At 39.9% G+C, this 24,380-nt stretch overlaps 1 protein-coding gene across 4 annotated transcripts in view; it reads left to right on the top strand.

Annotated features, from left to right (window-relative positions):
• The first annotated feature begins 6,245 nt into the window (after window positions 1–6,245).
• NKAIN2 (sodium/potassium transporting ATPase interacting 2) overlaps window positions 6,246–24,380 on the top strand; it is a 994,258-nt gene continuing 976,123 nt past the window's right edge. For 3 of the 4 annotated variants that reach the window (XR_009005207.1, XM_057527951.1, XM_057527952.1), the window contains exon 1: window positions 6,557–6,577. Coding sequence is in view for 2 of the 4 variants with exons in the window: in XM_057527951.1 (XP_057383934.1) it covers window positions 6,569–6,577 (9 nt within the window). In the remaining 2 variants the exon portion in view is untranslated. Of the gene's footprint in view, window positions 6,578–24,380 lie in introns of all 4 variants that reach the window. The other variant, XR_451808.2, reaches the window with a different exon arrangement.

Genomic DNA, 24,380 nt, shown 5'->3' with positions numbered 1-24,380 from the left:
TATGTTATATATTATAATATATAATATATTATATAATATATAATATATTATATATTATAATATATAATATATTATATATAATATATTATATATTATATATATTTATATATTATATATATTTATATATATAATTATATATATAATTATTTATATAATTATATTTATAATAATAGATTATTATTTGTAATATTATTATTTGTAATATCTTATTATTTGTAAAATAATTGTATTAATATGACTTAGAATATCTCATAATAAATATGATTGAAATGTTAAAAATACTCAAGTTAATGTATGCAATTTATCTCCAGCAAATAGGTACTGAAATCTCAGCATATTTATGGTACTTTACTTGATCTTATAAGTAAAATTTACATAAATTACAAATTAAAATAATTTAATTTAGAAGGATATAACCCAAATGGTATTTAATACAAAAACATGACTGGTTACGCACTGACCATAACACAGCTCTGTCCTTATCATGGCATAATCTGTCATTGTGGCTTATCAATATCTCTGAAGGCCAGCATTTTGGTCACATAGATAAATGGATTTTTATTGCTATGGTCTGTACTGTAGAATCTGTCATTAGATAATATTATTAGAAATGGACTTGAACTTTCAAGAGGAATCATCACAGGAAAGTGAGAGTCAATGTGATATATTTTTAGGCCACAGTCCATCTCAGCATATTTACTAGGTATGTAATAAATAATTAGTGCATAAAAGACACACAAATTAAAATGGAAGGTGAAAAAGTTTTTGAAAAATTTTAATATTCATTACTGATAAAGGCATAGGGGATCTGGCAAGCACATTCCCTACAGGTGTAAATCTATAGAAATCCTCAGAGGAAATTTGGATTTATTTATCAAAAGCATCGTAATTTTGCTCATTCTTTGTCTCACTAGTTCACCTCTAGAAATGTATAATAAGGAAATAATCAAAACATAGGTGATGACATGCCTACAAATTTAAATATTATAAAATGTATAATATTGAAACATTGGAAGCGAACTGTATTGGTTTTCTATTGCTCCTATGACAAATTACCACAAATTTAGTGGCTTAAAACAGCACATTAATTATCTTACACTTTTATAGGTCAGAAGTCTGACATGGGTCTCAGCTGGCTAAAATCAAGCTGTGGGCATAAATGTATTCCTCCCGACAGCTATGAGAGAGATTCTGTTTCTTAGCCTTTCTAGCTTCCAGAGGACACCTACATTCCTTGAATCATAACCTCCTTCCCCCATCTACAAATCCAGCAATGGTGGGTTGAATGTCTTCTCATCTTGCATCTCCTGACCCTTCTTTCATTATCTTTTCTTTCTCCCCACCCCCCAGATGTTCTCAGCTTTTAAGGGCCAAGTGATTAGATTGGGACCACCTGAATAATCCAGAGTCTTCTCCCCATCTCAAGGTTCTTAATGTAATCATGTATTCAAAAATCTCTTTTGCCATGTGAAGTAACATATTCACAGGTTCTAGGAATTACTGTGTGGACATATTTGAGGGGCCATTATTCTGCCCACCACCAAGGGGGGAAAGTGGGGGTGGGTGGTGGTGGGATGAATTGGGAGATTGGGATTGACCTGTATACACTGATATGTATAAAATAGATAACTAATAAGGACCTGCTGTATAGCACAGGGAACTCCACTTCGCTGTACAGTAGAAACTAACACAACATTGTAAAACAACTATACCCCAATAAAAAAATAAATACAACTTGTATGTCTAAGGAAAAGATATGAATTAAATAACTGGGATACTTGCTTACATTGGAATGTTATGTAGTCATTAAAGCTGTGTTGTATGCAGAATAACGATAACTAACAATGTTAAAATGTTAACTATGGGCCAGGCACTGTTCTAAAAGCTTTACATATATTGACATTACTTAATGCTCCCAACAACCTTATGATATATGTGCATTATTACTCCATGCCCCCTTTTATAAAGAAACTAAGGTACAGAGAACTAAGCGATTTGCTGAAGGTTACACAGTTGCTAAGTGGCAGAGCTTGGATTATGAAGTCAAAACTGGCTGCAGAGTCCATGAATTTAATAGTTAATAATTTGGACATATGTTCTAATCTATTGTTAAGTGAAAAAAAGTAGATTAAGATATAGTACGCATGATATAATCCCATTTTTGTAGTTTGTGCAAAAATGAAAGATTATCTCTGGATGGAAGGATTAGGAGTGATTATTTTCTTTTTTAATTTATTTTGAAAATACTGTTTTCTAATAGCTGTTATTTTCCAAAGAAGAAAAAAAACCATCCAAGTTTGTACAAATATACAGTGAACTAAATGTTGGCTTTGTGACTGTAAAGTTAATTGCTGCCTTTATGTTTTCAAACTATAATGAATGGAGACCGAGTAAAACTCAGAGTGAAATTGCTCAGTGGTGTTACAAAGCCAATGTAACACATTCTCCCCACAGAAACAAGATCATTAAAAATAGCTGTGCCACCAGACTAGTCAACAAAAGCCCTTAGCACCTTATAGAGCTGAATAGTATATAACTTTATACGCATATACTATATAGTACGTGACTAAACAAAAGTGCCATCACCATTCCAATTTGAGGTGTCTCTCTCCTTCATGCACATCTATGGGGCAGTTGTAATTCTCTCTCTAGTCTTTTCCACTAAGGCTCCAAAGATGACAGGAAATAGAATAGGAAGGGCATGGCCACCTTAAGGAATGGAACTGCAGCCCTAACTATAGCACATTTTCATAAGGCAGGCATAGCCTATATGCTATCTAAAAGATATGATGTGATTTAAGTTTAGAGGTAGTAAAGTATGATCTCAATAAAGCTGGAAAAAAGAGACAACTAAGTTTGTCATCATCCTTATAAATATTTTTAAGTCATCACTTCTGTACGGAATTCTAGAAGAATGACAAGCAAGTACAGTAAAATACCAATACGAAAGTACAGAAAAGAAAAGCAGATTTTGATGTCCCACAGACATGCCTTCACCACACTCTAATTCTACCACAGAGAACATGTGCGTCTGTGATCAAGACATAGTAGTCCCCCTTTATCCATGGCGGATGTGTTCCAAGACCGCCAGTGGATGCCTGAAACCACTGATAGCACAGAACCCTGTACACAAGGGTATCTTTAAAATGAGCATTGCACCAACTCACCAGTTTCCTGTGAGTAATGAACGAGATGATGTAGGGGCAGCATGTAAGGCAGTGGGCGCACGCAGTAAATGCAACGGCAGGTGCAACACTGAACACGCTTCTGGTTCACTCTTCTGAGAGCAGGGACAATGATGTCAGATCAGGAATAAAAACTCCTAAAGGCTGCCTTCTGCTGGGTTTCTCCAGAGGCAGCCCTGACACAGGATTTGAGTGAAGTGGTTTATTGCTGAGTTGATCTCAGGAAGCACCAGTAGAGGAGTAGGGAAATGGGGCAGGGAAGGGAAGGAAGCTAATTCAGAAGGCAGGCACGAGCATGCCTCAAGGTTTCACAGCTCTGGGTTGAGAAAGTTGGGGAATTTATCCACCAACTCCCATCCATTACTGGGGGAAGGTTGCTCTTGAGGCTGTACCTTTACTCCCAGTCAAGCACCTCCTGTGGGCAGAAAAAGCCTGTAACAGTCCCAGGTGCTTGCAGAAAGAAGATGGGCATGTTCTAAAGGGCAAGAATCCAGGGACTATGCGTGGGGCACTGAGAGTCGGCTACAGACAGCGTCATGTTATCCTTTTACCTGTGCAGCCTAAAGGCCACTCAGGCTGTTGCTGGTTGCAGGGAAACCACTGCAGGATTATAGATGAGTCCACAGAAATGCACTGTTGCAATTATGAATTTTAAAAGGGAACAGAATGCTTTTCATAATATGGCAACAGCTTCTTTAAGCATTAGAAAGCATTAACTTACAGCTTTCTTTTTGCTTGGCAATACAAAATACCTACACCCCCAGCAGCTACTGGACAGCTAACCTGTGTGTAAAAACAGAGTAACAGGGCTTCCCTGGTGGCGCAGTGGTTGAGAATCTGCCTGCCAATGCAGGGGACACGGGTTCGAGCCCTGGTCTGGGAAGATCCCACATGCCGCGGAGCAACTAGGCCCGTGAGCCACAATTACTGAGCCTGCGCGTCTGGAGCCTGTGCTCCGCAACAAGAGAGGCCGTGATACTGAGAGGCCCGCACGGCGATGAAGAGTGACCCCCGCTCGCTGCAACTGGAGAAAGCCCTCGCACAGAAACGAAGACCCAACACAGCCATAAATAAATAAATAAATAAATAAATAAATAAATAAAAAAACAGAGTAACAACGAAAAGAAACACTTGCCACCAGATACCTCTGGCTTCAGTTTCACCAAGTGTTGTGGAGCAGTTATTACTTGTTAGGCCCTTCAGTGGGTAAGAGCACATATTGGGCTCTCATAATTTCATTAAACTTCGAAAGACACTTTTCAGAGAAAAGTCCATTTACAAGTGGGGCGATTAAAGTCAGGCATTCTCATTATAGTAACAAAATATCCACATTCTACAAATTTAACAAGTCAAATCTCTTTTCTGCTGTCTACAGTTGACAAATCATTTCTGAAAATTCAGTCCCACACTTCTGAAGACTAGGGTCCCTATGCCCTATTCAATTTCTTTATATTTAGTCATTCTGATACGTCATTATTTTTTCAAAGGAAGCAATCATTTGGGGTCCGTATTTGTGGTTCCCAGCATAATATTATCCTACACAAATACCATTTTCTCAGTAGGGCCAAATCCCATTTGCTAGGGAAAGCTCTTTGCTTGATGTGTTTTCAACAGTCTTAATCTCTTCGGGGGGTGTGGGAAGATACTTGCTAGTTTCCTTAACCGTTCTCTTTTCTTACCAATCTTGCCCCTTCATACCAACGACTCAGTACCTCAGCGGATCTCTACACCACACCTTCACTTCCTGGGAGAGTTAGGAATGCTTTGACAAGAGGCTCAGGTCTATAAAGAAAACACTGACCCTTGGATCCCGACACGCAAACCCCAGGGGACGCAACCTGGACCAGACTGCTTCGCTCTTCAGCTTTCCACCCGCAGGTGGCAGCAACGGGCTCCGAAGCGCGTGTCTCCGCAGGTTACAGGAGCCGAGGCACAGCTTCTGGCTGGCGTTCCAGAGCGAGGGCTGCAGCATCCACCTCCAGGAATCCACATCCAGCCCGGACGGCCCCTGAGGCTAAAGTACTTCGGTTTTGAAATTGTCTCTGATCCTTTCATTTCTTGAGTGAAAACAAACAGTTTGAAGCAGCAACGGCAACTCATTGCGTCCCTACTTCCCCCAGTTCCCAATTTTCCCACCAACTCCAGCAGCAACCCGGCCCCTTTTCCGGAGCAGGGTCTGTTCCGTAACTCTCTACGCTCCGGCCCTTGCACATCCTTGGGAGCCGGGTGCCGGGCGGCTGGCAGTGCGTCGGTAACCGCTGCGTCCCTTCTCCTCCGACCAGTCTGCCACGCGGGCTTCCGGCCGGTCGGGATGCCAGGGCTGCACTCCTATTTCATCAACCATCCTCCTTCCCTTACCCTCCTCTTCGTCCCTTTTCCCCCAAACACACACAGGCACACAAGCGGCTCGGTCGCGCATAGTGCTCCGGGCTCGGCTGCGGGAGCAGGACCCACACAAGCCCAGCAAGCTACGGACACGCCGCCCGGACTCTTCAGCCCGCGGGCCCCAGTGTCCCCACCGCCGCAGCCGCCGCTCCTGCGTCGCTCCTTCCCGCCTGGACACCGCCGCCAACAGCCCCCTCGGCTGCAGCCCCGGCAGGGCTGGAGGAAGTTGACTCTTTGGGAGGGGGCGGCGGGGAGCAGGTTGAAGGATTTGTTGTAGGAGGATTAACACATCTGGGCGAGGGGAGGGGCAGCGTCGCTGCAGGACGCGGCGCGGACCCGGCAGCCCTGCGCGCAGCAGCCTCGTCCGCCGCCTCCCGGGACCGCGGAGCCCGGACGCCCCCGCCCGGCCCGCGCCCCGCCCCCGCCCGCTGGGCCCCGCAGCGCGGGGTGCAGAGGAGCCGCGGGCGGCGCAGGGAGGCGGGCAGCGCTCCGCGCGCGCTTCTGCCGCCCCCGGAGCCGGCGCGCGGAGAGCGCCGGGCGAGCGCGCGTCGGGCGGCGGCCGCGCTGGGGGGCGTGGGGCGAGGCGGCGCGGGGAGCGGCGGGGGCGAAACTTCGAGGCCAGATGCCCGAGGGCGCGGCGGCGCTGCGAGGCTGCCGCTGCTGCCCCTGCGGGCCCCGGGTGCGTCTCCGCGGGCGACGCTGCCCGCGGCGCGGCGTGTGCACCGAGCGAGTGAAGGTATGTGTGGCGGGCGCGGCTGGAGCTGCCGCCGCCACCGCCACCGCGCTAGCAGGTCCTAATGCCTGTCACTTCCCAGGACGCTGGCAGCTGCAGCCCGGAGCCCCCGAGCCCTCGGCAGGTTTGCCTGTCCTTCCCCGCGATCTGATTGGATAAAGTGGGGGCTCGACGGTGGCCGACGTGGGACAGTTTGGCTGTGGCAGGGGTCTCGGAAACCATGGGTTATTGCAGTGGCAGGTGCACGCTTATCTTTATCTGTGGCATGCAACTGGTAAGTGACACTTGGGTCCTCTTATTCTGTAACGTGCCTTTGAGATAGTGGGCAGGGGAGTGCAGTAAAAGGTCTGGCATTGATTAGAACGGAAGAAAAAAGAAAAGAAAAGGTGACAGTTATATTGCCTATATTTAAAATGCTTTCAGGGAGACGCACTGTGGGGTACAGGACAGGTGAGGCTTTCCGCCCCCACCTATTTCTTTCCCTCTGAAGACAGTTTGGCAGGTGCGGGTTAAACTTGTCTTTAATTTCTTTAAGCAAAGCAAGAGGTAGCTCTTGTTCTTTTATGCTTTGTGTTCCTATTAATGTAACAACGTGGTGGTCACATGTGATTTACTATACAGGTGTTAAAACAAGAGAAATAACGGAATTTTTGACTTTTCTTCTATGTAGTAATTTTTGCAGTATCTTTGTTTCTTCGTTGACGTGTATTATTTTTCAAGGAATATATTGTCTTATAAGTATAATGCTCTAACAAACCACTGTGTAGTGCAAATGGTATCCTTACAGCAGTCTGATGTACAGGACACATTGAGTTTTAAAAGTATGTAGATTGAAGAGAAATACTTAGATGAACTCAGCGACAGCATTGCCATAGACTGAACCAGTAGCCTTGAAATCACAATTATTACAAACAATTCTAAGGAAAAATATTATATCTTACATTATCTATGTAATTGCTCCTGAAATAAGATACTGTTGTCTGATCCCGTGGGATGGAGAATTATATGTACTTTTTGAGGAATGTTGTACAGTTGCAAAGAGGCAAGGAGCCAATAATGGAAAACGTCACGTCTCTGAATTTAAATTCCCTAAGGGCAATAGAAGGAGGGGCTGAGGATAGTTTAGAGGTGAAAAATAGACCACTTTAAGTGGTTAATTTGAGGTAGGAGGTACTTGCTCACTCCTGTTATCAAACACCTTTCCTTGGAAAGTATAAATTAATCTGGATAACCACCCACATTTCCAACAATTGTTTCATAAAGGCTGAAAGGACAAGACTGGAGACAATATCTAAGGGCCCAATCAGTAATCGAAAGAGCAAGAATTTGCTATTTAAACTGATAAGTGTTCTTCATTGTTTATCAGTTGTCATGAAGCCCACGAACGGTTGTTGTTGTTTTCTTTAATATTTAGCTGAAGCAGTGCTTTTAGTTGTATATTGTCTCAAGGATGTTTTTCTTTCCCAGGAAAGTTATCTGATAATGTATATCTTGATCTGTGAATTACTTCTGCACTTGGTTGTAAGAAAAAGAAGGTAGAACTATAAATATAATTTTAAGAATGTAACATTTTCTCAGTGACATGTAAAACAGTTTATTTTTCTGTACAACATATTCAGTTAAGTTCTGCAATAAAGTTTTTTTTCACTCTTAATGATAAAGCTGATCAGAACAACGAGTTTACTTTGGAAAACCACCAGTAAGGCCAGGTGTGCCAAACTGTATAAACATTTTCAAAACATTCTTATGTTCATATATGATTCAGAAAAGAATACATTTGCTGATTCACTGTGTAAAAGCATAAAGCTGTGCGAATGGGTGGGTAAGAGCACTCTTATGCTTTTTTCAATTTTGAATCTTAAAAATGTGATTTAGCTTTTAATCTTTTAACATAGTAGGGCTTTATTGTGGTAGATGTAGGCATTAGATCTATATGGCATTTTGGGTGAAGAATACAAACTCAAGAACTTAAACAGTTTTAGGAAAACATAAATATACAAATGGGAAGCTTAATATACAAAGTAGCATAATACGGCTAAAGGTGTGTGTGTGTGTGTTTGTGTGCATGCATATATGCAGTGGTGTGTTGGAGAGGTGTTATATCACTTATGAAACAGAAATTCTGAATCAAAGCTAAGTTCTCTAACAAAATAGAAGTAGCAGTAATATAGAAGTGCTCAATCTAAGCAAGTATACATTTGAATCCTAAGAGGTATTTTAGGCTCTATAAGAATCATCTGATTTTTCCCATTCAGACTTTAGGTACCACCAGGCTAATATAATTAGCAGCCATGTTAATGTAGATGCAGAAGAAAAAACAAAGGACGAAGAACAATTGTTTTGATAGGGTGAAATGATCACATTTAAAGGACTCCAGAGATTCCTGTTAATTGTTGTTTCTTAGAAGTATAGTATTTAATTTTAAATAAAATAATTATTTTGCAACTAGTTGCAAAGCACTGTACGTGTGCGCGCGTGCGTGCGCGCGCACATACCCACAATAGGTGGGTGTTTATGTTTTCCTTTGTTCTTGATAGATCTTTGAAAACTTTATGTATCTTTGAGCTATTATGAGTAAAGTTTGTTTTATAAGTAGCCAGGTTTCCAGAATGTACCATTGATTGACACAAAAGTTCGCCTAGTTTTGTTTACTTCTGTAGTGTTTAGTGTGCGTTCTCGTAACATTTGGGTATTTTTTTGCAGCTGGACAGAAAATCTTAGATTTATTAAAATTAATTGAAGCCAAAATTGTCTAAGATAGAAACTTTATTAAGTTTCTTTGTTAAGTAACTATTAAGTCTCTAGAAACATTTGACTCCAATTTTGTAAGTAGAGTGTTTGTATTTTAACTAGACTTAAAGCAATATTTATGTCTGTGTAAACTTGCAGCTAACCTTAGAAGGAGATGAGGTAGCTTTAGTATTGTGGCGATGCTACATTCATCAGTATATTATCAGCAGACACAGTGTTTTGATCCTTTAACACGTGAAGGACAGACAAAGGCTCCAGAGAAATTTACTTGTCAGGATTCTGTATCTTTGCTTTTAATTATGTTAAATGTGCATTTAATTTGATGTTTGACAGACAAGTGTGGATAAACATACATTCTTTTAAAAATCAGTTTATAAGACAAAAAATTAGAATTTCATACTGTAGAGATTTAATATAAAACTTCCATTTATATGAAAAAGTATCTATCCATTTTATGAAAAAGTATCTGTCTCTATATATCATACATTAAAATCTTTGAGCTGAATGGTTACTCCAACTTCAGATTTTAGGGTGATTCCTATGAAAAAGCGGTGTGATCTCTGGAAACAGATTTGCTGCATGTGCAGAATCCAGCATCTAAGCTCATAATCTGAAGAATGTCATTTTATTTTTATCATTGCTGTTCTTAATGCTCAGAAACTGAAGATGTTAGTCTCAAAAGGCATCACTGCATTTGCAGTGGTGGATATGGTGGTACAGGACAAGAACAATTTAACTTCTTATTTACAACTTTCAGCAGTTTGTGAAAGAGTTTTTGCTGTTTTTTTTCTTCGATGTTTGGTTGAATCAAAGAGTACTTTATATTAATGTTGAAAAAAATGCTCAAATATCTCAGATATTTCTCAGTGAAAAATCAGCCATAATATGGAAGAGCATAATTTATTTTAGTTTGAAAAGACAGCTTTGTTTTCAAGTAAAGAAATTAGAAATCGCCCACATTTTTGTACACTAGACTCCTATATGGCACAAAGCATATGTATCATAAACAGTTGAAAGAAACTGGAGATTTACATTGAACAGATTAACACTTGAAAATGCCAGTCTTCCCATGTGTTCTATGAAGTATTGCTAACTTGGAGCAGGTGCAACTAACAATTAGGTTAGTACACATGTGCAGCTGCCTGGAGAAGCTCATTTGAAACAATTAAGAATGATCAGTTGTTTTCTACTGCATAGTTTCTAAGCATTTTTGGAGGTACAAATTTACTTGAGAAGGCCATGAGTGTATACGTGGACTAAGAAAAAACTATTTTATTGTAATTATGGAGTGTTTCAGTGGTGTCGATCGTGATTTTATGCAGTGTTCAGAGTTATAAGGTCTTTGGTTACTTAAAACAGAATAGAGCATTGACACGAAGTGGCTTGAAGAGTGCCGGTAGAATCTTATGATTTTCCTAGGGTACTTTTGACAAGTTTGAAAGTTCCCCAGAAGTGTAGAACGTTATCTCTCACAACCCTCCCTCTCAGAGAATTTAAAATTTTAGAGTCAAATGCCATTGGTAATAAAATCTTGAGGTCATTAATCAATCTGATTCATGGAGAAGACTAACAATTTCCACATAATATTTCAGAAACTTATGATGGAAAAATAGGCTAAGAGTTTGCTACATTGTAAAATAATGATTACTTTCTTCCTTTTAAATGTTTTCTGTTTTTGCACCCCAATATTATCATGCATGTTTTTGTCTTTAATTTACTCTTTCATTATAATTCAGCACTGCTCGGCTCTAATGTTGACCAAAAAAAGATGTAGAAACTTCTTCCAGTGCCCAGCTTTGTTTCTTGGTTCACAGACCAAGGGCAGCTTCTTTTTTCATACACCCAAAGTTTCGTAGAACACTGTTTCCCCTTCTTTCTCAAATAAAGGCTTGAATGGGTACCATCCCCTGTGCAGAATGCCAGAGTCATCTCTGGCTTGGGGCGCATATGTGGACAATGGCCCAGATATGCAAATGGGCATTGCCACCAGCTTTTCCCTCTGATGCTGCTTTACTTTGGGGTCAGATTCTCTACTTGCCCAGTCAAGAATTTCAGAATGGCAGCCAGGGACTCCTTAAAATAGGAGGTCTTTATTTCTTGGTCTGTTTCTTTCCTGTGCATGTGTGTACTTGACAAAAATAAAATCTGAGACAGAAACACGTTTTAATATTTCTGCGTTTATACTGGAAATAAAAATATTAAAATTATGATGTCATTAGATATTTGTCTATACAGTTGTCCCTTGGTGTTTGCAGGGGATTGGTTCCAGGACCCTGCCCCTCCGTGGATCTTGCCTTTGATCCTCAAGTCCCTCATATAAAATGAGAGTCAGCCCTCCATTATCTGTGGGTTTCACTAAAATTTCAAGGGATTTGTTTCAGTTAGTTAGTAGAATTTCAAGCAACTCAGTTTAGTTTTTCCAAAAATAGGTTTGAAACCAATATTGCTGATAATTGCTTCCCTATTTCCATGCCTTATAGCACACAAATATCAGAAACCAAACATACACAGAATTATTTCACTTCTATTATTTCACCTGTAAAATGAACTCTTCTAATTTTGGTCCCTTTTTTCCCCTTGACTATTGTGTATTTTAAATATAATGAAATATATAGACCATCAGGATATGATGTATTTAGGGGTTTTTTTTTTCTCGATAACAACAATAGAATTAAGTACTGTATTTATACCTACATCATTTCTATTGAGTGGAAATAGAAGTGTATGAAACATTTGTACCAACCCTAGGAAATTGAAGAACATTTAAAAATCATGAAAGCACAAGATAAAATTATATCATTTTGTTTTTGCAGATTAAGGTGGGAAATAAAATTTATAAACTGGTTTTCTCTTCTTTTAATATCTCAGGTGTGTTTAGATTTGAAAGCTCTTACTATTTAAAGGATGTAGTTGCTTCATCTTCCTGAAATCAGTTTTCCTTTTTTTTTTTTTTGCTTAAAGTCTAAAATGAGTATCGTGTCTGATAGAAGTGGTCATAACATTTAATCTAATGCAAGCTATAGACTGTCTTTTTTTTTTAGCCTGGAATAGGAATAGAGTGACTTCTAATGCTAATAACTTTTGCCTTTTAAGTTATTTTGGATCCTACGTGCAAATTTTGATCCCTATGAAAACTCTTTTTGAAAAGTTTACAAATAAACTGATTTTTATGTGCACTTTGAAAAAACGTTCGTCTTTATAATTTGTTATACTTTCAAAATCCAACTTTGTAAAATACTTTAAAAATAATGAAAACGTTAGTATTTATTGGAAGCTATTTCTGGCTAAATGCTAAACGTCTAAACGTGTGTTTTTTTCACTGATTCCTTTCCAATAATCCTATGAAGTAGGTAATAGATATTAATATCCCCATTTTACAGAGGAGGAAACAGGTTGTGGAAGTTCAAGCAACTTACTTAAGTCACCCCCTTAGTAAGTGGTAGAGCTTAGATTCAAACTCAAGTTTACCTTGACTTTAAGCCTGATGGAGGTTTTATCACTGCGTCCATTGCGTCCATTGCATCCATGTTCGCCATGGAACGTGAAACAGTAGCAGTAGCTTACATTTGTTTAACTAACAAAGGCAGTATCATCTACCTATTGATTCCCGGTCAACACAGTAATCAACACAAGACTAAGCAGGCACAGAGAGAAGGCTTGATGCCAGGCCCCTATCCACACCTGGCTGGCCCACGGGGACTTGGGGTTTACCATCTTTGAACTGCCAGTGTGTGGACTAGAGAATCAAAGGAGAGGGTGCCCCAGAGTTGGTGTCCCTGGCTGTTCCCACAAAATTTCAAATGTGCCCTAACACTGCAAAGCACACTTGTAGTTGTACCCTAGAGAAATAACCCCTCATAGTAAGGCTGTATTTCTGTCATTGTTCAAGGGGAGAAAAAAAAGTTAACAGCTGCTCTGCATTTCTGGCCAACAGGGACTCGGACACTTTGATAGGTATGTTTAAAGAAGATTCCATAGGAAGAAAAAATGTATTTATTTTTCTCACATTCCGGTTCTTTTTGAAGCCAGACCCTGATGAATGGCTAATGCAGAGTAATGTTATTTGCCTGTTGTTTCTATTTTTTTTAACATGTCCCAAATCCTAAGTCCACCTATTCCACTATTGGTGAGGATATTAGTTAAAATTATTGTTGTTGGAAATAACTTCAAGTGATAGGTTATTTAAAATATGCATTGCATTGAACATCCTAGAAAATTCTGGAACTGCAGTCTGTGTCAATCACCTGTAGGGCTTTTCCCATACAAATCAATAGGCCCCACCCCAGTGTTTCTGATTCAGTAGGACAGAGACCTTAAATTTGCATTTCTGATGAGTTCCCAGGTGACACTGATGCTGCAGGTCGAACTTTGAGAACTACTGGTCTAGAAATTAGGCCTTCACTTAACGTTGTTGCAGGAGTGTGTGAACCTGTGTTTGAAATTCTTCAACCCAACTAGATAATTAGCTCATTTCTTCCTTTCGCCTGTTACTGATGTGAAAGAAAACTTCTCTTCAGGACCAAGTGTGCCTATTTCTGACTTCCAGCTTAGTCCTATTCAGAAGTTTAAGTAAGGGAAATGGAAGGTCTTTTCACAGCATTTGTGTCTTTGCAATGAATAGAGAGAAAAATCTGAAAGCGATTCAGTGCCTCTAGTCTATACCCTCTATGCCTGGTAATGCTGGAGTGGAATTGGTCCCTTCAACTGCTTCTCTTTGCTAGCCTAGCCCCTCAGTCTGAATTTCTGGAATAGCTTCTCGCTGTGCAAAACACAGCCCTGGGAGAGAGAGAGATCTGAGGGAATATGCTGAAGAAGCACTGGACTAAGTGAGAAGGCATATTTTTTCTACCCTGTCTAGCGCTTCCATACGGGACAACTAAATAACTGTGACTTTGCTCAAGCCATTTACATTCCTGGGTGCTGTTTACTCATTTGAAAAGTGGGGCAAATAATTCCTGACCCATTTACCCTACAGAATGCTTAGGAGCATCTGAGAAAATGTGCTTAAAGTTTACATGAAAGAGCTTCACAAATGTGAGGCTTCATTGCTGTGTTACTTCTGATACCTAGAAAAATCTCTGTAATTATTACTAGTTTAATCTTTAAGAACTGTTCATCTAGTGAGACTGGGAGTGGTTGCGGGGACGCCTATATATCATTTGACCAGTGGCCCTAGTTGCAAAAACTAGTTTCTTTGTAGAAACATTTTTTTCTTCACCTATCCATCATTTTGCGAGGGGGACGGTATATGAATAAGGATTACAAAGTAGGTGCAAATGGTTTGAAATAGATAAACAATATGCTTATGTGTGTGATGTACCCACTTTAAGTGTTCTTTAAGAATTAAACTTAGATTTCACAAAGCAGTCAGCATTCTGCTTGGTCAGGCAGCATTCCACGGGTGCTAGTCCTGCATAACGCTCCCCCCGAACATGAGCTGTGAGGTTAACTATGTTGTGGGGTGGGGCACTGTCGTTATTATCCTCTCTCCCGCCCCCAAGGGGCATGATACATGATAGTGTATCTGCAGCTCCTAGAAGTCCTGCACTAAAGAAACCCCTGCTTAATTCCCTTTAAGTCTGCAGATACTTAGAAAGTGTTTGCAACAAACCAAGGAACCTCTTTTCTGATATCCCCTATTAACCTTGCATGGAACTAGTATTTGCAGGAGTAGTTTTCAGTGAAATATTACTCTAGGCTCATGATGCAGTCTAAAAGTTAATAATATTAAATTATTATCTAAACAATACTTAATGACTAAAAATTCAATATGGAAACTCAACTTATTAAACAGGTATCTAACAAATAATAATACATAAAGATGTTTAAGAATATCAAGTATTAAAAAAAGAATATCAAGTATTATTATTACGTAATTAAAGTAAATGAAGGGAAGCTTGTTTTCAAATACTTGACCTTTTTTTTTAATTTTTAATTTTATTTTTATTTATTTATGGCTGTGTTGGGTCTTCGTTTCTGTGCGAGGGCTTTCTCTAGTTGCGGCAAGTGGGGGCCACTCTTCATCGCGGTGCGCGGACCTCTCACTATCGCGGCCTCTCCTGTTGTGGAGCACAGGCTCCAGACGCGCAGGCTCAGCAATTGTGGCTCACGGTCCCAGTTGCTCTGCGGCATGTGGGATCCTCCCAGACCAGGGCTCGAACCCGTGTCCCCTGCATTGCCAGGCAGACTCTCAACCACTGTGCCACCAGGGAAGCCCAACCATTTTTTTTTTTAATATGTTTTACTTGAGTTTCTTGCAGTTATGTTTTGGCCACTAAAATCACAACCCTCAACTTTGAAATTGAGTCAAGTCCAATTGCTGATGTTGCAAAGAGGGTGACATGTTGCAGGTTCCAAGGATGTTTGGAACTTCAGAACACCTAGGAGAGGACGTCTGCAGAAGCATTTTCTTTCTTTTTTTTTTTTTTTTAGGGAAATTCTGTTTTCAGATTGATTTTTTTTAAATCTTTATTTATTTAGTTAGTTATTTGGCTGCATCAGGTCTTCGTTGCGGCACGCAGGCTCTTCGTTGCGGCACGCGGGCTCTCTAGTTGCTGCACGTGGGCTCTAGAGTGTGTGAGCTTAGTTGCCCTGCAGCATGTGGGATCTTAGTTCCTCGAACAGGGATCGAACCCGTCTCCCCTGCATTGGAAGGCGGATTCTTAGCCACTGGACCACCAGGGAAGACCCCAGAAGCACTTTCTTTTAGAAGCAGTGGCTGAGGAGCAATGCCTGTATCCTACATCTAAAACCAAACTCCGTCTTCCAGCATCATACCCTAAATGTTTGCCTTTGCAGGGCGGGTGATGAAGAGTCCTCATACTGACTTTTGTTTTCTAATCAATGCATACACTCGAAAACAGTAACGCATTTAAAAACCCCAACAATGCTGCATTCTTTGAAAACAAATGAGTCTTGGTTTGGAATGGAGGAATCAAATCTCTCCTGCTAACAGAAGTCTTTGTGTGCATCTGTATGGTGCTAATTACACAACAGAATAAGGAGGTATTTCAAATCCTTTAACTGACAGCTGTGTGTCAAATGATGGACAATCAATTTTATGTCTGAAATGTTCAGTGGTAGGGAATTCATATGACCCTCTTCTAGCCATAGGAGATCTACAAGGCTAATCTTCCAGAGTATCATTTTTATAAAGGACAATCTGATGCCACTGAGAAACAAAATGTGGGGAGGACTTCTACAGGCCCCAGTGAGCAGAGAGCATTAGAGCCTGGTGGTGTGCTGCCTTCTGCGGTCTTGGCCCTTGGAGAAGAGCTCTTTCTACTGCCTTGGCTTGAGTACCTCCTTTGTTACAGAGTCTGCAGTGGTGGGGGACAGCTTGCTCCAGGAAGTCATAATTCATCCCTGGGGACACAGTGATTCAAACCTCATTCTCTTAATCTGTAAAATAGGGATCATGGACTCTACAGGACATGGTGTATCCAAGTGCTATCTGTTTGCTCCGTTTGATGATTCTGAGGGACAGAGATGAGATTAGGGTCTTATGGATGTGTTTAACTCTGGTTTTTGGGAGCAGTGAGGGAGCTGCATATCTGTAGGATTTGGAAACTGTTGTAGATTTGAGAATACACAGGTGGTATATAAAGAGCCCTGGGTCTTTTTTTTTTCAATAAAGCTTGCTCACAGATTTGATGATAGTGCATCTATAACTTGTGATTTCCTAAAATATAGGAGCTATGTGTAGGATTATGTATTCCTTACCCTTACCAATAGGAATTAACGGAGTTTCATTTTTGTCCATCTTTCATAAAATGCAGTTCCATTTTATTCAAACAAAAGATGATAGTTATATTATGGCTGTTCAATAGCATTTATGAGCCTGAGTGTTGCTTTTCTTTTAGCCTGGTATGAAAGGTTTTCAACTTTCTTCTACAGGATGGGGAGCAGTTGGGGACGGGGGGAAGGGGAGCGTCTGGCTCCTGAATGTCTAATAGTTCACAAGCACGTAACACTACTTAAGATGATATATATTTTATTTTATTTTTATTTTTAAATAAATTTATTTATTTGCTTTTATTTTTGGCTGTGTTGGGTCTTCGTTGCTGCACATGGGCTTTTCTCTAGTTGATGCGAGTGGGGGCTACTCTTTGGTGTGGTGCGCATGCTTCTCATTTTTGTGGCTTCTCTTGTTGCGGAGCACGGGCTCTAGGCGTGTGGGCTTCAGTAGTTGTGGCATGTGGGCTCAGTAGTTGTGGCTCTCAGGCTCTAGGCGCGTGGGCTTCAGTAGCCGTGGCCCACGGGCTTAGTTGCTCCGAGCATGTGGGATCTTCCCAGACCAGGGCTCGAACCCGTGTCCCCTGCATTGGCAGGCGTATTCTTAACCACTGTGCCACCAGGGAAGCCCAAGATGATATATATTTTAAAGGACAGTCTGGTGAAGTTTGTGAAGTTAACTGTGAATTCATTAATGAATTTTCTCAAGACGTCTGGTTTTATCTAAAACATTCCTGGGAAGTTCCACAGGTTCTTAAGATCTATGGGACAGTGCTTTCCCAGTTTACCATTTTATAGACTGTCTCAGAATAGATTTGCTTTTGTTAAAAAAAAAAACTGCCCTAAAAATCAGGCATATGGCATAAATTCAGTTTATGTTTAGTAAATGTAAATTTTGTAACAGCAGTGTTTGGTGACCTTTAATTATATGCCTCTCTTATTTTAATCCTTAGGGGAAACCTGTTGGTTTTCACTTTGTTTTCTCAAGAATGAGGTAGTAATGATCTCTTTGTTATTGCACCTACTTTGTATGGTTTTGTTAAGAACCAGAGTGACCAAAAATCTTAGCTTTTCCCTTAAATTGAGAGAAATGAACCCTAGTGAGTCTTTTTTTTTTTTTTTTGGAGATTTATATGGCAATTCGATGCAGAGTTTATACACAAAATAGTTTTGTTGCACGTTTGCTGCTGTTAGGCCCATCTTTTAATTTAATCTTTCCTAATGTGAATAAAAATGTTATATATTGAACTTTAAGGGGAATAGATGGATGAGAAATGTTAGCAAAGTCATAGACAGAGGCAGTGATACTAATGTATAGGAGGAATGTCACATTTTGGGTTGAAAAGTAATTCGGCAACAGTATCTTCTTTTACAAAATACATCTCTCTGAAAGTCTTTCTGATGTGTTTGAATGCAGCCCTTAGGCGGCCATTACCAGTCATGTGCTGGTAATGAGAGCCAGGTGTGCACATTGCCCTGCCTTGGGGTGTTGGGTGATGGAGAAGACCCAGTAAGACTCTAGGAATCAACGTGGAGTTGATTCCTAACCTGCAATGCTGTGTGTTAGTTATGATCATTTTAAAATAATGAATGAATGAATCAATCAATAATGGGAGGAAATTAAGCAATTACTAAATCAGTTTATCAAGTAGGATTTGTGAAACGTCCACACATGAATAGCATAATGACATGTACTGAATAAATTGTGTCTGTTTCTACCCTTTTGGCAATTAGGGCATGATCTAACTGGAATGTCAAGCTGTGTTTCTATCGTAAATTGATCTGATAGCCAGTGGTTTTAATAATTGAAGATTATTTTAAATTGCAACCTGATCCTTATTATTTATTAGTTTACTAAGCCATCCAATTTACTTACTATGATAGTAGTTAAAATGTTTTAATGTTCTCTGTTCATTATGTGCTGTTAAGATCACATTTATGCTGACAGCAAATCAGATCAGTGTTAGTAAAAAGTAAATGTTGATGTAAACTGAGCCAACATGACCCATTTTTTTAAAAATGTGAATTCATACAGTTTAAATTCATATTATCTAATTTGAGACATTATTTAGATATTCTGAAAATTTAAAAATACAGAAGTTAATTCTGTCTTTATGTTTCAGATCTGTGGAATGGTAGTTTTTACCTTTTTTGTGTATCACAAGCTCTTTTGAGAACCTATTAAAAGCTATGCACTCTTTCACCAGAAAAATGCCTGTACAACTAAAGAAGATTCACAAACTTCTCAACCTAATCCATAAAACGTAGGTGAAGAATCCCCGATAAATTTTAAATTTCATTTCTTTTTTTTTGTGGGGGGGAGAGTATCTACCATTTCATTAAGAGCTTCTGTAGTAGTAATATTTATTTGTTTGTTTATTTGTTAATTGAAGTATAGTTGATTGCTTATCAGTAATTAAGTTACTTTGAATTCAGGAACATTTGAAAACATATATGTATATATGATATATACTACAATATATAGTTAAGATATATACACACATATGTAAGTACATATATGTGTGTTTGTAATACAAGGTAGGAGAAGCCAAGAGTGGATTTTGGGACCTAATGAAACTTAAAAGCTTTTGCACAGCAAAGGAAACCGTAAAAAAGATGAAAAGACAACCCTCAGAATGGGAGAAAATATTTGCAAACGAAGCAACTGACAAAGGATTAATCTCCAAAATGTACAAGCAGCTCATGCAGCTCAATATCAAAAAAAAACAAACAACACAATCCAAAAATGAATGGAAGACATAAATAGACATTTCTCCAAAGAAGATATTCAGATTGCCAACAAACCCATGAAAGGATGCTCAACATCACTAATCATTAGAGAAATGCAAATCAAAACCACAATGAGGTATCACCTCACACCGGTCAGAATGGGCATCATCAAAAAATCTACAAACAGCAAATGCTGGAGAGGGTGTGGAGAAAAGGGAATCCTCTTGCACTGTTGGTGGGAATATAAATTAATACAGCCACTATGGAGAACACTATGAAGGTTCTTTAAAAAACTAAAAATAGAACTACCATATGGCCCAGCAATACCACTACTGGACTAATGGGCATATACCCTGAGAAAACCATAATTCAAAAAGAGCCATGTACCACAATGTTCATTGCAGCACTATTTACAATAGCCAGGACATGGTAAAAACCTAAGTGTCCATCGACAGATGAATGGGTAAAGAAGATGTGGCACATATATACAACGGAATATTACTCAGCCATAAAAATAAATGAAACTGAGTTATTTGTAGTGAGGTGGATGGACCTAGAATCTGTCATACAGAGTGAAGTAAGTCAGAAAGGGAAAAACAAATACTGTATGCTAACACATATCTATGGACTCTAAAAAAAAATGGTTCTGATAAACCTAGGGGCAGGACAGGAATAAAGACACAGATGTAGAGAATGGACTTGAGGGCACGGGGGAGTGGGAAGGGGAAGCTGGGACGAAGTGAGAGAGTAGCATTAACATATATACACTACCAAATGTAAAATAGATAGCTAGTGGGAAGCAGCAGAATAGCACAGGGAGATCAGCTCGGTGCTTCGTGATCACCTAGAGGGGTGGGATAGGGAGGGTGGGAGGGAGACGCAAGAGGGAAGGGATATATGTATACATATAGCTGATTCACTTTGATATACAGCAGAAACTAAGACAACATTGTAAAGCAATTATACTCCAATAAAGATGTTAAAAAAAAAAGTGGATTTGGGTAGTGGAAACAAACTAGACCTTTGTCAAAGATATTAAAGGATATGATAGCTGAGAGTAACAGATAGTCATGTAGATCCCTATAGTATAATACAGAATGATAACTGCTGTAAGAGAAGTAAGAATAAACTACTGAGGAGATTTGGGGGAAGCTACAGGTTTTCTCCTCATAGGCTGATCTCACAAGGTATGAAGGGCTGGTGTAAGGTCGGTAAGATTTCTATAGCTAGAGACTGGAAGAAAGAGAATCCCAGAAGGAAGAATGATAGTAGCAAAAAGGTAAGCATGAAAAGGCATATGTGTGGTACAATGAAGAATCTGACACACTGGCAAGTAGGGGAGAAATTGGAGGTGAAGCAGGGAATGGAAGGGGTAGGGATGGTGCAGTTTGTGGATGGACTTGAGCACTTTTGGAGGGAGTTTAATCTTATAAGATAGCATTTGTGTCTCTCTAGAAGTTAATTGTCAAAGTGAATGGCCTGATTCCCCGTAGTAGAATAAGAAACAAAGTGATGTGAGAGTAAGGCGAGGTTTGGGGCAAGCCCTGTGGGGAATGTGAAGGCAAAGCAGCAACAAATTAAATTGTTTGCTAAATTCATCAAAGACCTTAGCGAAACTGGGTGGCGTGCATTTGTAGGGGAACCAGATATGTCTCCATCATTACCCAACTTTCTAAGAGTTGCGATGGAAAAGCAGAAAATGGAAGTTTCCTCATCCTTAGATTGAACAAAACTGAGGGTCTGTGAGAGCTCTAAGCTATGAGAATAGAATGTCTGACCAGCTGTAGGAGTGGGTGGGAAAGATTGATGTCAAAATGGGAAGGGGTAGTTCTATTACTGGAATCTCATTGCAAACACTGGAGAATAAGGAGATGGGTTCAAAAGAAGGGAGATAATAGAAAAGGTGGGAGAAAGGTGGTTGGTGGGAGAGACGACAGATATAGAAGTTTAGATCTTGGAGAGGAGTGATGTAGAAGCTCCTGATTGGCCACAAAATTAGATGGAAGGTTTAGTTTTCTCAAAGGATGAGAGGCAATGAGGTCCAGCTGTTAGAAGAACCATCATTCTGTATTTTGGCCTTAATAAAGATGATCAGAAATATGGGACTGAAAAGGAACACAGCCAGGAGGGAACAAGGGTGTTGTGAGGATGGTAGATGTTTGTAATAATTTGGGGAGAGTTTGGTTTAACCAGGATGGTTAGGGAGAGTCAGGAGGCAACTAGGATGAGGAGGATGAATTGGGAGGAGTGGAAATGTTTGTTCAATGAGTATGTGAGCCGAGTGACTAAGGAAGAGCAAAGGTAGGCTTCAGGCAAAGCACTTTCTCAACTTCAGCAACGTTGCCATTTTGGCTGATTCTTTGTAGTGGAGGCTGTTCTGTGCATTGCAGGATGCCTAGCAACATCCCTGGTCTCTACGCACTAGATGCCAGTAGCACATTCCCAGTTGTGACAAGCAAAAATGCCTGTAGACATTGCCAAATTGCAAAAGAGCCCCCTCATTGAGAACCACTGAGCTAAAAAGCAAGGTGCTAGAAAGAGCACTTAGAAATAACAGCAGGTTTCCTTCATAATAGATTTTGAGTTGTCCAGAGGACAGTGGAGGTGATTGTGAAGGGAAGACGAGCCTGGAGCCTGGCCGCTGTGGACCTGAGGGTCATGCCTTGAGGAGCACCGTGGCCTGGGTCACAGCCATCCCCTTGATCTATGGAAATAGAATCTTCGGGGAAGCAACCTAGCCATCTGGACATTTTGAAAACTCTCTAGATGATTTTATTGTGTTTCCAAGTAGGTATATATTAAGGAGAGCGGGCTGGTGGTATAGCAGCTATGAAGTTATGGAGAGCAGCAGGAGGAAAGGCAAAGGAGGCTGGGAGGTAGGTTGAGCCATACATTAGGGAAGGGGAGTACCGAGTAAGCCAGTGTGGGCATATCGACTGGAGAGGCAACGCTGAATCTAGATTTATCTGAAAGCTACCTTTTATGGTCAATTATGTGTTCAACCAAGCTTTTACTTTTTTGGCTGTTTTGCTCAGTTTAGTTTGAGCCAGGTGGATGTTATATAAGACTCAGTGAATGTCATCTTTCCTTTGGTGCCAGTAAAGACTGTTGATGAATATTTGACACTTTTAATTTGTCCTTTCCCGAATCTGCTAGTCTGCTAAAATGCAGTATGTATGTCTTTGTGAAATTTCTTAATTAAGAAAGATTTCAGGTAAGGAGTATACATTAATTATAAGGTAGACATGTAATTGTTTACATGAAGAGCCAGATGTGAGAAATTTTGGGTCAAATTATGAATTTCTAATTCAATAAAAGATTTGGATAAGAGTTAATAATATGATTATAACTTCAAAAGTAAACTTTTTTAAGACTCTAAAGAGTTGGGTAACTTTTCCTTGTTCTTATGGAAATATGCACACACACACATAGACACACACAAATGATAACTACTGCCCTTCAGGAACTTGCAATTTAAAATTCTTAAACTATTTATATTCCTTTGGTGATCCCCCAAACCCAAGAATATTCAACAACCATTGTAATATTTGATATCCTGATTTACCAGAAGGTCCATTTTTGCTGAAGAAGTATAGTAAAACAACAGAGATTCATCTTTTAAATTATCCTGTCTTAGATTGTATAATGTCTCTTTTTCCAACTTGATTTCTTTTTAACTCAGTCTTTTGGTGGACTCTAATTTTCATGCCTAGAGAGAGTGGAGTAAATGATAGACTTCTTGAAGGTCCCTTTAACTTGATGGTTTTATGATTAAATTTTGCATTTAAAAATTGCCTTTTTCTGGGAGATCCAGGCCTGAAGGTGCTTTTCCAGCTCCATATTTGTATGGAGAGCAATTAATATAGCACATCATGCATTTTTCTTTAATACAGTACAGGGCAAAATAGCAGTAATAGATGCAAAAAAAAACTTTAATAAACTTGGAAGTAGGTGCATATGAAGTTTTTCTGATTTGCAGTGATGGTGCAATCCTCCTAAAAGTATACTTGGATCCTCTGAAAATTTAGGTGTGTGAAAGTGGTGTGTGTGAGGGGGCAGTGGGTGTAGTGGGTGTAGGATGAGAGCAAGGGGGGAAATAAAAATGATGCTGTTCATAGGAATTGACTTGGGTGTTTGGCTATATGTGAGAAGAGGGAAGTGGGTTATCTTAGAATACACTCTGCACTTCTTAGTGCATTGTTCTTCTGGATGTGGTAGGTTTTCAGCAGGTCTTGTTAACTGGATATCCACAGTGTTCAGGGTGAAAAGTGGAGCCCACATAAAGGCATCAGTGCAGAATGAAATAGAGGCAGAGAAAAGAGAAGCGTACTGTATTCAGATGAAACCTGTGGAAGTTTAGGTAGGCCAGATTGCAATTATCTCCCACTGGAATTTAGCCAGGACAAACATTAGTGCATGTTACTTTCCATCTAGCCTAATTAAAGGATTGTTGAGAACTACCAAAGTTGGCTGACTTGCAAAAGTCGGTGCCTGCTAGAATTTGTAAGTTATAAGTACTTAACAGTATGACCTGATTTTTATGCTGGGGTCATCTTATTAATTAAAGTTTTCCAATCATCTAATTAGAAAATACAGTCTGAACTGAGTCTGGAGGATTCCCAGTCTTACTTCCTAATTTAAAGGAAAGTGGAAATAAAGAACAGCTCTCAAAGCAATGCAGTGGAAAGCGAGACTCTGGACATGCCTTGAGAGATGCCCGAGACCAGCAGGGTAATTATTTAGGATGCACTTCCAGTAGAGACATTAAAGGGACACCAGTGAGCTAGCTTTTAAATGTGGAAATCTGTGCCAGCCCCCAAATTAACTCTTGGACTAGAATATGAGTGCACGATAGAAAGCTG

Source organism: Balaenoptera acutorostrata, chromosome 14 (assembly GCF_949987535.1).
Source record: "Balaenoptera acutorostrata chromosome 14, mBalAcu1.1, whole genome shotgun sequence".
Lineage (NCBI taxonomy): Eukaryota > Metazoa > Chordata > Mammalia > Artiodactyla > Balaenopteridae > Balaenoptera > Balaenoptera acutorostrata.
This window is presented reverse-complemented; position numbering and strand designations above follow the sequence as displayed.